The sequence below is a fragment of the Hetaerina americana genome, unplaced genomic scaffold, assembly GCF_022747635.1.
Source record: "Hetaerina americana unplaced genomic scaffold, ioHetAmer1.1.p SCAF_4, whole genome shotgun sequence".
Classification (NCBI taxonomy): domain Eukaryota; kingdom Metazoa; phylum Arthropoda; class Insecta; order Odonata; family Calopterygidae; genus Hetaerina; species Hetaerina americana.
Genome location: NW_027286985.1, coordinates 1,580,499 through 1,598,950, shown reverse-complemented (window position 1 = coordinate 1,598,950; position 18,452 = coordinate 1,580,499). Strand labels below are relative to the sequence as shown.

General features: G+C 37.2%; 1 protein-coding gene across 5 annotated transcripts in view; it reads right to left on the bottom strand.

Annotated features, from left to right (window-relative positions):
- Positions 1-2,177: 2,177 nt before the first annotated feature.
- Positions 2,178-18,452, bottom strand: part of Marf (Mitochondrial assembly regulatory factor) — a 56,193-nt gene continuing 39,918 nt past the window's right edge. For all 5 annotated transcript variants that reach the window (XM_071589610.1, XM_071589608.1, XM_071589612.1 and 2 more), the window contains 5 exons: positions 10,301-10,508; positions 8,447-8,667; positions 8,169-8,321; positions 6,030-6,226; positions 2,178-3,189 (listed from right to left, as the gene is read on the bottom strand). In XM_071589610.1, coding sequence (XP_071445711.1) covers positions 2,985-3,189; positions 6,030-6,226; positions 8,169-8,321; positions 8,447-8,667; positions 10,301-10,508 — 984 coding nt within the window. In that variant the 3' untranslated portion in view covers positions 2,178-2,984. The remainder of the gene's footprint in view (positions 3,190-6,029; positions 6,227-8,168; positions 8,322-8,446; positions 8,668-10,300; positions 10,509-18,452) is intronic.

Here is an 18,452-nt window from a genome sequence, read left to right as displayed (position 1 = left end):
AATATTAATGCATTAAACTATGAAGCTGCAAAATATGAAACTGTTCGGCCTGGAACTTTTAAGTAATGAGTATAGAAGTAAGCCAACGCAACAATTTCTAAGAGTAGAAATCATCCGTATTGACCGGGATTCAAACCTGGATCCCTCAATGTCCAGTCTAGCCAGTTAAGCTACCGAGATCTCCACTTAAGATTCCAAAATTTTGATCCCAGGTTTGAATCCCAGTCTAGGCGAATGACTTTTACTCTACAAAATTGTTTCGTCATAAGTGGATGACTACGTTAAAAAAGTTACTTTGGCAGCATCTCCCACACTTCCCTAGAATTCATAGAATTAAAAATCTTGTCTTTATGAATGTGAACTTACCACGAATTCTGTCAATCCAAACCACGCATATCGGCAAGTTGCCAAGGGTGTGAAGAAACATTCTAAAAGCTTCACTGCTGCTTTTATGTCTTAAGATGAATTAAAAGAATATATTCCCATATTCTGTGTAAAATATTATTTCATATGTAAATAAATCAGTTAAACAATCAAACAAAATGCTTAAAAAAGTCATATCCTTCTCTAGAAGCTTAGCTTTCCACTCGGCCTTCAATCGGAGTTCTGACCCCAAAGCAGCACAATTCAGGCCCTCAGAGCCATGCATTCCCAGGCACAGGCGAGCATCGTGACAGGAAACCCAGCAAAGGCGGCATTCCATTCTAACGATCTCGCCAAAATTTTAAACTAAAGTTTGGTTAAAATAAGGAAAGTTACAAATGTAATTGATAATTTCCTTAGGCTCAATGAACACTACCTCAACGTTAATTCAAATTTATATTGATACCCTAAACTGCCTAACTAATTAATTCACCAGCTACCTACCAATGAGAACACAAAATTTGATGCTTCTTTAAAAGAAGGATTGCTATCAATATGTATAGAACGAGGCAAACCTTATACCATTGACACGTCAAGCATCAAGGTACAACACAAATTAAACTATCCGCTCCATAAAGCAACTATGATTTCACACATGCAAATACAAAGAGATTGTTAACCACTAAACACTGTAAAAGAATAAGCACATAATCCTTATCGCTACAGCTACAATACAGCTAGCAGTTATTCACAGAACTATGCAACAGGATTATTGATCAAGAATGGGTAGATAGCAGGTTCCGAATGCCCTTTGCCAATCCTAATGCGATATGATGTACTGACATCAATGGCCTCATACAAGAGTTTCTCCCTGAAGAGTAAACAAAACAGCCATAATCAAGTTTAGACCAAACCTGTACAAAATCAGCATCATTGTATGGTCCACACCCCATGAGATGTGGTTGATGGAGTACAAAATTTAGCTTTATAACATCTCTTCAAGTGTAATCACCACGTGATTCGTTGTTCCAACACATCCCAGGAATGCAAAACTCAATGAAGGGCAGGGGATTTTTGCCAACATTTATAGAGGTTTGTAGATACATTCCATGTAATCTTATAAAAGTGTTTCTTTAGTTATTTCCCTCAAGAATCAACAGTAGGTAAACAGCCTATTGAAGTTAGGTTTTCTTCCGCCCATAACAGCTATGACTGCAATACTGCGAAATGAAAAATACTTGTCTTTGAAACAGATCAAAATTAATTCACTTTTTCATAATCTCAGCACCAAAACTGAGGGAATCACCATCTGGGAACATCATCAGCTTTCCCACATGGAAAAAGACTAAATTCTTGATAATTTTTGGCTAATTGAATTTTGAGACAAAGGAACTCTTTTTTTTTTTTTTTGAAGAATTTTTCATGTAGAATTTTCTGGTTTTCCCTTTATTTCCCCCAAAGATTAAACAGCAGACCACAAATCCCACTTCTTTCATGCACCTTGGAATACTCAGGACCCCTTCCATTATTAACATCACATGGTGTCATCCAATACTGCAGCAAACAAGATATGTACACACAATTCTGTGGAAGAGAGATATTGAATTGTTTATTCTAGCATTCGCTTCCAAAGAAAAAGATACATTTTGCAGAGCGTATTCCAACACTGAAATAAAAGAATAATGGAGGAGGATTTGAAAATATTTTCGAAAAGATCCTAAGACTAATAAGAAAGGCACTAAGTAGTTGGCAACTCCAAAATCTTCACCTATACCAAGTAGCCCAACAAATACAATACACAAAAATATTCAGGATTTGCCAAGAAAAAATACTTTAATTTCAAATTTTCACAATGTTAGGTTAACATGATTTAAAAAAAAACAGTAAAATATCAACATGAAATTTAAATCAGGCACTAATATTAGTGTCACTTCCAATCATAATATTCAATTAATGTGTAAAACTAAGTCATTCTTCCAAAACTTTAATATTACCAAGTCAAATGACTAGAAATATTACAACAACAATTAATAACAAAGGCTTGCAACTATAAAAAACATTCTATTAACAGCTCTAACCAGTTCAAAAATAAACTAGGAGCTACTAATTAAAATGAAATTCCATTCACATATGTGGGTCATGATTGTATGTAACTAAATACATCTGAATTAAACAACATGATTGCCAACTTAATCTGAATACCAGCTCAGAGCCATTTAATACTTCTCAAAAAACATTTCACCAAATAAAAAAATGTTTTTTTTAGAATGATTGGCTTCGGATGAGATGGGCAGTTAAGAGCTTCCCGAGACTAAAATCAACGAACCCAATTCTCATGCTTTGGATTTCAAAACCATTGAAGGACCTTCACATCCAATGGAATTCACTTCGTTTAACATGTTTCTTCCCACTGGTATTAACATTGTAAGCTGCCTGTTACTTCACAAACATATTTACATATAAAATGCTAATGGTTTGGCTCTACCTTTGCTAAAAGGTAAGAGATGACCCAACATTGCGTCAGATCACCCTAACTAGGGGTACAAGCACTCTTTGCATCATCCCTCATTTTCTAAGAAAATGCTTGGCATTTCTTAAGTTCCCCCTATTTGGTGACATTATCAATCTCTTATTTTCAGGTAGCAATCATCAAACATTTCCAACTCCTTGCTTAAATAATTTGCCTTATTTCTAAGCACTTTAGCCTTATTTGCTGCTTCATCCAACAACTTAACTTCTTTCTCCAAAGCTTTCATTCGTGCATCCATTTCGCTAGTCGACTCATCCACTAAGTGACAAAGTCTTGCAAATGTGCCAGACAGCTCTCTGAAAATAAGAACGACACAAGTCAAGGAAAACATTCCAAATATTGAGAGAGTGCAGTAATAATATCAAAAATGTTATGTACTCTCATAATTCAGAAATACATACATACATAAAAATATAAAAAATAAATTCCTGGTTTACTAACTTATGAATGGCGTTAACCTAACACAGGAACACCTATTTCCTGTACATCTGGAAAGCTGCAAATTTACCTGGTTGGACCTTATGTATCAATATTAAAATTAAATTCAAATAATATCTTAAATTAATAATAAATAATATCTTCCATTAAAATAAAACCTTTGGTGTTTCTTAGTGGTTTCACTACCTTCATAACACCACTTAACTGAGCTTAAATACAATTAGAGAGTAATTAATGGTTTCTGGCGTAACTTTATGGAACCGATTCATTATAAATAAATGAAAGGACTAACTTTGTAGTTCCACACGAAAACCACACGAAGTTCCACACGAAGTTTTCGTGTGGAACTACAAAGTTAGTCCTTTCATTTATTTACAATTAGAGAGGTTTTTGGGTTCAGCCATGGGAAGTACTCATGATACAAGTACTTTATTCTTTGGTACTGTCTAAAAAATGAAATTGATTTTTACTAAAAATTACACTAGCATGTTTATAATATGACTGATTAATGACAGTACCCGTATTCCTGCATGATTTGACAATAAATCATTGCCAGTATTTCAATCCTAGGATTGGTAGACTGCAACCCTCCATTCTCTCCATTCTACGTTAATTCCTTAAACCCCTGATAGCTTCCCTGTTTCACATCCTTCTTGTCCTATTTACTTGTCTCTTGGCCTTCTTCAAAGGTTCTTCCCTTGAATTTTATCTTCCATTGTGCTTCTAACTAACATACTGTCTCTCACAGTGTGTCCAATCTATTCGGTTCCCCTTCACCATGGAGTTCCTCCTTGCCTCTTCTGATCTTCTACACAATTCCCCATTCCTCACTTTCTCTGTCCATTTAATTTTCAGCATTCACCTCTGATACTGTTTCAAAGGCTTCCATTCTTTATTCAGATCACTTTTCCAACTTTCTATGTCTCTGATCCATAAGAGTGCCAAGCTCCATGCATACGTGTCGATGAATTACTCCTGTGTTTGCTCTTAGGTTCTTTCAACACTATTGTCATCTCTCCTTCAAGAATGCATTCTTAGCTTGAGCTCTCCTTCACTTGCTACTGGTCAAATATCTTCCAACTGACGTTATACTGCTTCCCAAGGATTCCACCCGCTCTAGTTTCATTCTTTAGGTGATATCAGCTTCAGGTTCCGTCTTCCATGCAAAAGGATTTTATTTTTCTTCTCGTTGATGCTCATATCATGTTGACAAAGTATTTGGTCCATGGCATTCACAGTTGCCGGCATCTCCTCTCACGTGCCTGCAACTATTGCAATGTCATCTGTAAACGAGAGCAGGTTTACTTATTCACCATTCACCTTGACTTCTTTAATACCTCATTTTTGTGCTCCTTTAAATTGCCTCTCCTATTGAACAGTGCTTATGAGACATTGCATCTTTGCCTAATTCATTTCTTTTGGATTCTTTTTCCGTCCACTTTTTATTTGCATGGGTTTCACCTGATTCTTACACAGGTGATGGATTATTTATCTGACACCGTAGTCCATTCCTAGCACTTCTAGTGCACTGACCATCTTGTTCCATTTGACATTGTTACAGGTGTTCACTAAGTCCACAAGTGCCAAATGCTTGTCTATGCGTAACATTTATGTACCAGTACCTTCAAGCTGAGCATTGCCTCTCTTGCTTCTCAGTTTATCCTGAATCATAATTAATTTTCCAAAAGGCTTCCCAGTATCCTTTGGCTAATTATCTGAGTAAGTATTTTCAGGGTACAAGAGACATCAGGGTTGGTGTTCTGTGCTTGCATGTCCACTCTTGGTCTTCCCATCACCACACTTCCCAGAGTCCTCCAGTAGTTTTCCACTGTGGTGGCTGCTATCTTTGATTACTTCAAAGAGGTGTTCCTTCTTTGCTTTGACCCAAGAGACTTGATTATTTCTCCACTTATTCCGTCAACTCCTGGTGCCTCGTTCTTCAGGTCTACCAACATCTCAACTCTAACTACCTGCTACAATCAGTCTTTCCACCTTGGAATATGCAGGGCTGTTTTCAACAATCAAATAAATTATGTGCTTGTGATACAACAAGTACCTATCAAACCTGCCTTACCCAGTCAAAAAAATTATTCTCATCATGCATGTAGTTTTATTTGCTGTGTATTTCACCGGTAATTTCTTTACATTTATGAAGCAGAAAGGATTAGAAATTCACCAGTAGCATACAAGGGCAACTTCTCAAAGCCATTAGCATTGCAAATGACCATTACAATAATGTGATCTGTCGTAGTTTTCAACTTTCTACAATTCACTACAAATTTTCTAAGAAAATAATAGTAAATATTCAAAACTCCAGGTTTTATTGCTCAATTTCAGCAGGTTTTTCAAAATTTTCCTCATTCCCATTCTTTACCAGTTTAAGAATACAAAGATGGCAGGCAACCCTGCATGTGTTTCATAAACACACATTACATAAATAGAGTATTTTAAGATGCCCAATAACAACAACATTGCTTTCAGCAAGCGACACACTACACTAAAATGCCTACACAACACCTATGAGGAAATCCAGAGAGAATTTTGCAGACAATGTGAATAAAATCAGCCTATTGAATATGACCTAAATATGAACTTGATCACACTTTAATTTTTCTTTTAAGAGACATAATAGATGGATGTATTCGCACCAACCATGCATTACAGACAATGAAAAAAGGAAAATATTCCTTCTACTCACTGTTGTACTTGATGACTGCAGTTGGCAGATGTCAAATCTACAATTAGCCTCAGCTTCTTTGTTGCATGAGCAACATATTGCTCCTTGAATGTTCTCTCCTTTGCTTTATTTGTCCAGGTAAGTCTTTCATAAAGGTATAACAAACCATATATAGCACCAGTGACAGCAATAACTCTCCATCCAATTGTTTTCATCATCTTGCAAAAAATGTAAAACAAGGCATTAATATCATGAAATAAATAGCCCCATCAATTAAATAAGCATTATGAAGTGTACAATTCATGATTTACTGTAAATCAAAACACACTAAACTTGAAACAAAGCATGAAAAGACCTTAAGCCAAAAGATATATTTGGTACTCCAATTGATTAAGATATCAATTACCACAAAAAGAGTCCCTATTTTTTTACACCTCAGTATTACATACATTTATAACTGCCTAACTTGCCATTACTGTTGCATAGCATAATCCTACATCCTAATAATATTAGTCATAAGTTTACTGATCACAGTTATTTTTTATTAACTCTGGAAACTATTACACAAAATTACAGTTTTAAAAGAGCTTTAAACTTCATTGGCACTGCTTAACAGAAATACCACACATTGCACTAACTCATTTTTAGATCCACATTTCTTTTACTGCCCTTCGTGCAGCCCAGAGTGCTAATTACTTCCCTCCCTTTGGCATACACCCCACCTTCTCCCTTCAATCAATCTCAACATCTCACTGCCTCTTAATATCCTCTCAACCCACTTTTGAAGCCAAAAATGACTTTCTTCGAGTACATTTCCCTCATGTTCAATCATGCTTAAATATTCCATTCATTCTTCTCACGGCCTATCTAATTTGCTCATTTTTCCCCATACCTACATCTCAATATCCTCCAAATCATGCTGGTCTTCTTTCTTTGATGACCAAGTTCCTGAATCATACAACATAATGTTCAACATCAGGTTTTTCATCATATTTTTTTTTTATTTTTACTCAGGGTCCCTGTTTTCACCTCCTTCCACCTTTAAAATGCTTCTTTTACCCATTCATTTTTTCCTATGCGCCAAATCTCAATTCAAAATACTACCCACATAATATGTGTTACACGTTCTCTACTTATTATCCATTTCCATTCATTTGTGTGTTACCTTACCTTATATTTCTTGATAAACTTCCTCCTCCTATTTTATTAGAATTTATTGTCATCCCATATCACTCACACTAATTCTGAAATGCTCTCAGCAATGATCGCAATCCATTGGCAGACTTGAACTGAAGCTTGATTATCTGTAAATCTTACAAACAAATTCATCTCCTGGCCTACTTTTATTCTTACCTTTAGCACTTCCCATGCCTCTCTTACCACAACCCATCCATTACTGCCCATCCTGGATCTCCATGCCCAGGCCTTACTTAGCCATCTGAATAATACATCCATTGAGGATTGTCGATACCATTTGATGACAAACACATATATTACCCTTATTATGGCAAAATTTTTAAATGAGGTACCTCATCAATTGCTCCTGTCTTCTGACATACATTCACTTATTGTGCTCAACATACTTGGTCTAACACCTTCTAGGAGCCTACATGACATACATATTCTATATTCCATTCTAGTTGTCCCCATTACCCCACTGACATCAGGTATTCCTCTTCATGCAGCATATCTAGACCGATCGTCCCCTAAGTAACCATTTGCCCAAACCATCCTGGTGATAATCCATGACCATTTATGTGGCATGAGAGATTTAACTTGTTCACAATGCTAGAGCCCTCATACAACATAGCTCTTCCCCCAAATTGGACATTCTCTCTTGATGGCTCTGTCCCTCCGTCATAAATACTTCAAATGAGACCATAAAAATGCTCTTCAATTGCATGCTAACCCATTGGAAATTTCATTTGCATTAAAAGTTATAACTTATGAAAATTATGTATTCACAACACTATTGTAAAAAGAAGAACAAATTATGATATGCCATTTTGATAAAACTTGGATAACACTAATAAAGCAATAGGTCTTATTGTTTCTCTACTTGAACATTTTTTAAAGGAACCTATGAATGAAAGCATCAATGAATGAAGAGATATAAGTTCATCACAACAAGTACAAGTAATATGTTCTTTCTCAACTTACAAATCCAGCGACAAGCATTCCGCCCATGGTTCCTTGAGAACCGATTGAAGCTAAAGCAATCTTTGATGGAATCGACCAATCAGCATTCTTGACATGGGAAAATGCTAGGGAAGAATCCATAGACTCCGTAGGTGTCAGCATATCTCCAGGTTTCTGCAAAATAAAAAAAAAATACAACCTTAATGTTCCACTGAAGAGATGATATTTCAATTTAATTAATCTATGAACATGTGAAATTAACCTAAGTTGTGATATTAGATCTAAAAACCAAAACTTACCTCCTTATAATTCAACAAACATATTCTGTTGGCATTTTTCCCACTAAACCGTTGAATAAGTGATGTTATTCCCCACGAGAACCTGAATTCTAGTTCTTCCTGAAAGTCAGCACAGAGGTTGTCACAGTTCAGCCTATATAAGATCTCAAATGGCTCTCGCCTCGGAAGAACACTGAGAGAGACTTGTTTCGTGTCTTTCGGAAGGAGTGATGCCATTCTATCTGGAATGAAAAAACACATCATATTCTCAACCTAAAACTAGTTTCAACATTAAAGTTCATCATTTCACCATTTTATATGGTGCCGTGATACATTATTTTTCTCTGAAATTCATTCCATTATTGCCCTGTTTTGATCTGCAAAATATAAATTGTTCGTACACATGTGCATGTGTGCGGATATAATTTCAAAAACTGTAATTTTTATTATAATTTATATTTATTTCTCTTCTCAACCATTCCAGCTGAATTAGAGAGTAACTAATTTCAAATCCAATTGTCTGGTCATGTTTTTTTAATAAAAATCAAACAAAATTTTAGTGGCTAATTCATTCTTTTAAGCATTACATCCCAAAGGAAATAACCATGACTGATGTTTTTCCTTTTTTGATGACAAACTGTTAACCCCTATAAAATTACAAATTAAATGCAACGTCTGCCGTGGGATTCAAAACTTTTTACCACAGCTTAGGTTACAGAAATTCGGGGGCTTAAAAAGGGGTTTTAAGTTATTAAGTCTTAGACCAAATGCTAATTTGGTACATTCATGGCAAATACTGTTTCCTGCCATGTCTTTCCTGTCACTTACTGCAGTTGTTTAAAGTACAAGATCAAAAGAAAATCTGAGATGGTGAGTTTCACATTGAGCAGTAGACACCAAAGAATCCTTTTACTAATGTCGATCATCGCATTCTTAAACCTTCGCATTTTACAAACCTTTTACCACCAAATGCTTCAGCTGTTCCTTTAATTCCTTGTATTTTCCTTCCTTCACTCCCCACGTCACACTGAGCAATGACAAGAAACTTCTGGATTGGTTCCTTAATCTAACTGACTCAACTCTAATATCTCAAGATTTGTCTAAAATGTTACTGCTTATCTGACTGGACACTTAGTTGACCCAAAGATATGACATTAGTCACTGATATTTAAAAAAATCAGCAGAAAATCACAGAAATATTTATCTCGCCATGCTGCTCCAACCACTCAAAACCTGACACCATATCATATTATTTTTCATTTTTAGCACTGGAATTGAATTACCCAATGAGAAAGGACGAGTATAACATTAAACTTTGGTTTTACTTGCATCACTATTGTAAAAATTGGTCAAAACTGACCATTTCGGTGTTGCAACCACCAAGAATGAGTGGTGCCCATGATATGGCACCGCAAAGGTTGATAACAATGCATGGATAACTTAAATTACCCTTTTCAACCAAAGAAATATCTAACATAACAGAAGCTATGAAGCAGAGAACAAAACAGGACAAAACAAACAAGGAGGAGGAAATATTTCCAGCCACGGCAAAAAATTCATTCAATGCCCATTTATATTTCTCCTTCACAGGAGAAATATAAATGGGCATTGCATAAATTTGTATAATTATTACATTAAATTATTGATCAAAAAATATTTCAACCTAGGAAATGGCAAGCCTTTAAATTTAGACTTTACAAATACCTACAAGACTTAAGACCATAACACTCACATCCTCAGCTTGAAAATCTTTTTTAAATAGTATTATTGCAATCATCACAAAATGAATTTTGCAACAAAGAAAAAATTTTTGCAATTAATGATCCAGAATCATATATGTAATTATGCAAAATTCCATTTATTTCCATTGTTTACCTGTCATTTCCCGCTGACTTGCTTCGATATTAAGAGCCAGTGCAGTTGATAAACGGGCGCGGAGGTTGCTTCCAAGGCCTGTTTCCACGTGCGCATGAAGTTCTCTTTTATATACATTCAGCACTAAAGGCTCCGGGTGAAACGGTAGGCTGAATTCATCAACCAAAACTGAAAGACGTCGAATTTCTTCACTCAAAGCTTTTGATACCTGCAAAATTATTATTGATTATCTCAAACTTAATTGAGAATTTATGTCATTCCATGCACAATTATTAGTAAAATTTCACTTAGCATAACAAACGAGATCACACTGGAAAAAAGTGTAAGAGATGAAAAACATCTTTCTCTTTGGCTAGGCCATGATCTGACATATAAAAATAAATGTTGCTTTAACTAACAATCAAAACAAGGGGACCCAAAGGAAAATCAAAAGGAGATATTTATTATTTGGTAGTGAAAATTATTTTAAAACATTGATTGAATGTTAGTTATGTAAGCCCTATGTGGTTTGTTGAAATGTATATCTGCAAGGAATATTTGGGAATAGGTGAGGTCAGTGACCTTGATTTGTTGCTCTGAGGGAGGTGAGAGGATGGTGGGGAAGTCGATCAAGAGATAAGATTCCAAGGACCATCTCATTGCAAACCATACTTGAGGAATTAAACCATTTAATTTCTATCAATTTTAATATACATCAAATTATTTACCAAAGTTTTGTTGTCCATTGTCTATTTCAATTAAGCACCAAATCATTTTCATTTGATTGCATACCAATACACCAATAACTATACACACAAATTTCTTTAAATTTGAATAAACTATACACTCGAGTTTTTTTTTAGATATTAATTCTAAGCCATGCACTGAATAATGAATGGACTTTTTGAAGCAAAAATTCCAACTTAGCAACAAAGATTTTACAGTATATACTTCTGAGTAAATAAAAACTTCCAGGTGTCATCATTTAAATACTGATTATCCTTTAATCTAGGCATCCAAAAAAATAATCACTTAATAAAGTATCCAGGTCCAAAACAAATCTGGGAGTGCCTTGTGGTTTTGTGTGGCAATGGATGTAGAATAATTTGTTGACTATTCAACAAGCACTCGATGAATGCATGGGTGTAGCAATGAAAGTTTATTGTCAATTTCTTGATTTGGAGAAGGCAGGCTGGAGAATAAAAAGTGTAGAATCATGAAAGCTATCCAAACAATATGAATAGAATAAGCAGTTATTGAATGGAACATAAGGAATGCATTAAAACCAGAATCTGATGAAGAGTTAGTAATGATAAATAAATCTAACAATGTGATATGTGAAGGAGATCAGTGTTTAGTAAGATCTGGTGCTTTCCCGGCGTATTTGATTCGTGAAGGATTCTCGGGTCTTCCACCGGGTCAAGGGTTCCATATTGGCCGACGTTTCGATGCCCGACTCGTGCATCGTCTTCAGGGTTGATGGCTGCCATTCCGTATTTGGCCGTCTTATATACCTGAGCTCACGCCTCAGGTGACCTGTGATTGGCCCGAGGAGGGGGGACCTCCTGATTGGTCGCCGGGCAGTTGTGGTCTGTTCCTTCCTTTCTTTACTTGGTTTAGCACCGGTTTACTTGGTTTGGTGACAGCATCGCGATGGATCACTCCATCAATTTCAATGAGACGAAGGTACTTGCACGCGCCGGTGGTTACTGGGACCGAATAGTCAAAGAATCAATTGAAATTAAAATGGCAGGACATAATTTCAATAGGGATTCCGGCTATTCCCTCAGCAATGCATGGAAACCGGTGCTAAACCAAGTAAAGAAAGGAAGGAACAGACCACAACTGCCAGGCGACCAATCAGGAGGTCCCCCCTCCTCGGGCCAATCACAGGTCACCTGAGGCGTGAGCTCAGGTATATAAGACGGCCAAATACGGAATGGCAGCCATCAACCCTGAAGACGATGCACGAGTCGGGCATCGAAACGTCGGCCAATATGGAACCCTTGACCTGGTGGAAGACCCGAGAATCCTTCACGAGATCAGTGTTTAGTTTATGAATATTTCATGCATTTCTTCATCTAGCAATAGAAAGGCTTACACGTACTTCATGCATCACATGTTATTTTGTGGATTTTTTCACTGATTACTGACCAAAATTCTATTTCTTTCTGATTCAAAAATTAGCTTTAACATTGATGAAATTGCCTTGTCTTTTTAAATCGCCTCGATTACAAAATATGACTCGAGTGATCTTTGCTCTTGGATGCCAAATTCATGGAAATAATTAACCTCAACATTTTAAAAGTATGCAATTTAGTCAACTCTTGATTATCCATGCATTATCTTATTTTTTTTAAATATATTCTACCTACTACTTTAATAATCACAGAATATGATCCACTACCCATGTTTTGATGCAGGACTGGTACAATCGCTTGCCATCAATTCCAATAATGACGACATATTGCTGAATGACTATCATTTACAGCAACAATAACTTTGTTTGCATAAAAACGACATCAATTAGCATTTACCCCCTTCTGATGATATCAGTCTTAGCGATAGGTATCTCAACTCACTCAACCACAATGAATATCAATTGCCTACACTTGTTTGCTGTACAATTATGAGCATTATTGTAAGATAGAAAATAAACACCAATAGTGATGGGCTTATTCCAAAGACTAATTTCAACAGTCAGCAAGCAGAAACTTTTGCCCTGAAGTGACCCTGCAACATCTGTCAACTTTTCCTGCTGTCTTCTGTCGAAAACAGTCACCAAAAAGTGTCAACTACTATCTTAACCATCTAGATGCAGTGAGATGATTCATCAACCTGAATTTTCCACCAAATGTGGAAATAGTCAAGGCTCTTTCCACAATGAAAGGCATTTTTCATTCGCATATCATGCTCAGTCAATTTATTTTCATAGACCAGCAGTTATGTACTTTCGAAGTAATTGATTTGACTCTTTGCAGCTTATTTTGAAAACATGACATGATAAATTATGAATACACCTTGTAACACTCATTTTTTCCCATTTTTGTAATCCATTATACATTCTACTGGTAAATATACTGCATCGAATACTTTTCATTGAGACAATTCTCTTCTCTAGGAGTATGATACAAGGGCCGTTTGAAAGGTTACTGGAATCATCACCAGATGTCAAAACTAGCAAAACGAGTTGCCCTTTTAGTAATAAGTAATCCTTCACGAGTGAAAATGTTACCCATCAGTGCTCCAGGAAGAGGTCTGTGGTGCGGAAGCCTCTCTGTTTTTTTCCCATGTATTTATTATCGAAGACAGAAAAAATTGAGATCAAGGAGTGATTAAATACTTTGTAGAGATAGGTATGAAAGACAAGAAAATTCAGGGAAATTTTCCGAACATACTGGGGGGCTCTGCTCTATATGCCACCGTTGCCAAGAGGAAAAATGAGTTTAAGTTTGGTCGGGACAGCTTAGATGATGATTCGCGTAGTGGTAGGCCAAAATATGACACTAACCAAGAAATTATTGCAAAAGTGCATGAAATGGTCATGGAGGATCGCCGACTGAAAGTGCAAGAAATCACTGAAGCTGTAGGGATGTCATCTGAATGAAAATGTCACAGTTTAACAGTGGAATTGGATGTGAGAAAATTATCTGCTAGATAGGTGCCGTGGTTCTTCAAGCAGAATCACAAATGCATTAGAATGGAAATTTCCTAACAGTATTTGACCCGGTTTAAGAGTAATCAATAAGATTGTCTGAGCCAGTTTGTGACCTGAGATAAAACTTGGGTCCACCACTACAGCCCAGAGACAAAAAAGCACTCAAAGCAATGGAAACATGTTGATTCGCCACCTCAAAGGAGAGCAAAGGCAATACAGTTGGCAGGAAAGGTGATGGCTTCAGTTTTCTGGGATGTGAAAGGGATTCCGCTGATAAGATTATTTTCCCACTGGTCAAACAATTACTGGACAATACTATACTGACCTCCTGGACCAACTACAGCAAAAGATATACGAAAGAAGGCCAGACTTTACAAGAAGGAAAGTAATTTTTCCTCATGTCAATGCACGCTCACACATAAGTGTCATTGCCATGGCTAAAGTACATGAACTAAGGTACGAATTATCTGCCCACCCGCCTTAATTGCCTGACTTGGCTCCATCAGATGTCCATCTTTTCGCCAAGCCAAAATTTTCCTTGGTGGGTGGAGATTCTCTCCAAACAAAGACCAAACGGCGGGAAAAAACAAGTATTTTGCAAGCCTGATGGAATCTAACTTTCAAGATGGGATCAAGACCTTAAAAAATTGCTGGACCAAGTGCATTTGTGTACAGGGAGACTACGTTGAAAAAATAAAAAAGTTTCACCGAGGTAAGTCATTTCTTTCTATTCCATTCTGAGAACTTTTTAATGACCTTTGTACATTTGATTGACTTTCACTTGATACAGCAAAATAATAGAACCCCAAATAATTAGAAAAATGAAAATGACATCCGTCTAATGGGAGATCCCATAACAGGCACCAATTGAAAATCCTCTAATATGCATCAAAATGAAAGAACTTCACCAGGTAAAAATCAATGTAAGTCAAAGTGAAGGATTTTTTTCACAGTGAATTTGCTGTCCCATGGCACAGGTTATCTAATTTTCCATTCTAGATACATACAGTTAATGACAAAAATTCTCAGAAACCACTGAATGTGAATTCCTTTCAAAGGCTAATTGCTTTAGCATTCAACAGAAGTTCAAATTCATCAGAAATCTCTCCATAGATTTCATACCACAAGACTCTAACCTAAAGTTCTGGCATAGGACTGGTTAGGTTTAGTTGGCACAGCGATTCGTGTAGCTCAAGAGGGAAATGTAGGCGAGGGTAAGGGATAACCAAAAGAGGAAATGAGAGTGCAATACACTCACTTCCTCAAGTGCACCGAGGGTGGGGATGGTGGAAACGGAGATGAGCAGGTAGCAAGCATGCCTGAGTCTATGCCTGGCAGTAAATTCGGACAAAGGATAAAAGTGGTAATTTCCAGCTTGAATTAATGGAACTTATCCATTACAGAAAGAAAAATTGCATTTTTGTTAATTCCACTCAATGTTTACACTGGAGATTTGGGATTCACCTGTTGATGATAAGAAGGAATAGTTATGTTACTCTATCAACCAAGTAAAATTATTACATCACCAAGGATAATACTACGTTATAAAATGCCAATTTCACACAAGTTTGGATTTCAAAAACTTTAACTCCATTATATCAACGCAATAAAAATTATTTTTCTTAAAATTGAAGTTTTTTCAGACACGTCACTGAAAACTGTCCCTTTCCATGTAAAATCAAATGAGCATTGTGAAATTGGGAGGGGACTTCAGGGCATGGTTAACTGCATCTAACTGAAATTACATCACACGTATTCATGCCAACAGGACCAACTGCAACGGTCACTTTCAATTAAATAAGTTTAAATATGGTTTCAAACTTTTTGGCACACACGAACAGAAGTGATGCTGGATATTCTGGATGCCCTGCTGAGAGCACTACTCCAGAAATCATTCATAAAATCCATGATATGGCAGTTGATAATACAAGAATGTAGGCAGTGATTTCATTACTGCTGCAGGCATATCCAGGGTGTTGGTGCATGATTTTTTTCACCTCAACGGGAATGAGAGAGTTTCCTGCAAGATGGGTGCCATTGTTGCACACAGTTAACCAAGAATGAAAATGCGTGACATGATCCAAGATCGATTCGCAGCAATATCAACAAAATGTGTGGGACTTGAGGCATTCCTTTTGCCATAGTTGATGACAAATGGATGCACCACAACATCTCTGAAACTGTGGCATAGTCCAAGCAATGAGCTTCCAGTGGGGAGTCTGCACAGAAGAAGGTGAAGAGTGTCCTCAAGCAGGGAAGTACACGGCAACTGTTTTTGAGATTGGCAAATAATAACTTCCATTGACTATTTAGAAATGGCTCAAACTATCACAGGTGCATGCTATGAATCCAAACACAGGGTTGCATTAAAAAATCATCGATTGACCCATAAAAGAGTCCTTTCCCATCACAACAATGCACCAGGCCCTCACCCCCAGAGTTGTGGTCATTAAATTGATAGATTTATGATAAGAAATCATTCCTCATCTCCTTATGCTCCAGGTTTATCCCTCTAAGACTGCTACCTCTTCTCCAAAATCAGGGAATGGCTGGTGGGAAGGAGATTTTAATCAAAGAAGGGCCTATTTCATAAATAAAAGCCTATTTTGCAGAGTTGAACGAATTACATTATTTTGAAGGGGTCTACAAATTGGGGCATATTAGATTAAATATATAAGAATTCTAGAGGACAATGAATTCAATGGTTTCAGGCTCTCCTTAGTGAAAATTCATGATCACTGAATAATTAACGTTGGTATTTTTTCACAAAACTTTATTATGCTATTACCAGTTTCAACACATAGGCGACATCATAAGGTATAAAATCTCATAGATGACCGGGAAATATATACAAGGGCGGTTCAATAAGTACCCGTGTTTGACAACAAAGGGCGTTCCTGAGGGAAGTTTATGTTATCATCGTGTGCTGCCATCTCTCAAACGACGGTGAAACAAATTTCAGACTGATTTAAAGGTTAGTTTGGATTTGGCAGCCATTCGAGTGTTAGACATGTTTCGTGATTTTCGCTTGAAGATGGAAAAAGAGAGCAGTATCGTTCGGTAATTCGCTTTTTGTTTTTGGATGGGAAGAAATGCGAGGATATAAAAGCAAAGTTGGATGCTATATATGGGGACACTTTGCCATCTATGACCACAGTTAGATATTGGTTCAGCGAATTTAAACGTGGGCAAACATCTGTTTTTGATGAGGAGGGACCAGGACGCCCGGCAGACGTGGTTACCAAGGAAATCATTCAAAAAGTCTACGCCATGATTCTCGCTGATCGACGAACGAAAGCGCGCCAAGTAGCAGAGGCCGTGGGTGTGTGTGTTGACCAGAACGGCAATTAATATTTTACATGATAAGTTGACGATGAAAAAATTGTCGGCCCGATGGGTGCCGCGATTGCTCACGGTGGACAAAAAGCTCATCCGGCTGTCAACTTCGAAGCAGTGTTTGCAGCAATTTAAGCGAGATCTGACGGTGTTTTTGCGTCGAGTTATCACTGCTGATGAAGCCTGGATTCATCATCACACACCAGAAACTAAGCAACAATCAAAACAATGGATTTCTCCCGGTGAATCTGCTCCGAATAAGGCGATGATGGTCCGATCGGCCGGATAGGTCATGGCGACGGTTTTTTGGGATGCAAATGGCGTCATCCTCGTGGATTTTTAATGAAAAGGAAGAACGATCACTGGGAAATACTAAAGTGAGTTATTGGACCGCTTTGAAAAAAAAGGAGACACGGCCGCATTTGGCGAAAAAGAAGGTGCTGTTTCACCACGATGACGCACCCGCACATTCATCCGCAGTTGTCGCCGCCAAATTGCATGAACTACGCTATGCATTGCTGCCGCACCCCACCCGTATTCACCCGATCTGGCTCCCTGTGACTTTTTCTTATTCCCAAGCGTGAAAAAATGGATTCCGGGAAAAATATTTAGCTCAAATGAGGAAGTTATCGCCGAGACTGAGGCGTATTTTGGAGAGTTCGACAAATCCTACTTTTTGGAGGGGTTAAAAAAATGGCCAGAACGTTGGGAGAAGTGTATCTTTCTAAAAGGGGACTATGTTGAAATATAAAAAAAAATGTTTTTGAGAAAATGGTTGCTTCATTTCTAGCACGGGTACTTATTGAAGTGCCCTCGTATACTTTAACTAGGAGGGGAGGTGGATTATGCCAGGGAATTTGGGGTGAGAAGGGAAGCAAGAGGCAAGTATTGGTCAGGAGGCAGCCATGCGGGAAGGGTGCCGTTTGGAACGGGAAGGGTGCCGTTTGGAACGGGAAGGAGGTGGTTGACAGAAGAAGGGAAGAGGCATTTCGTAGGGAGGAAAAGATTATGAAAGGCAAAAAGACTAGAGTTTACAAATGCACTTGATGTGTTGATGGCCAGGTATAAGATTTCATACACAACGATGTCGCCTGTGAGTTGAAACCAGTAGCAGGATAATAAAATTTTGTGAAAAAATACCAAGTGTAATTATTCAGCGATTGGAACACTATGTTAAAA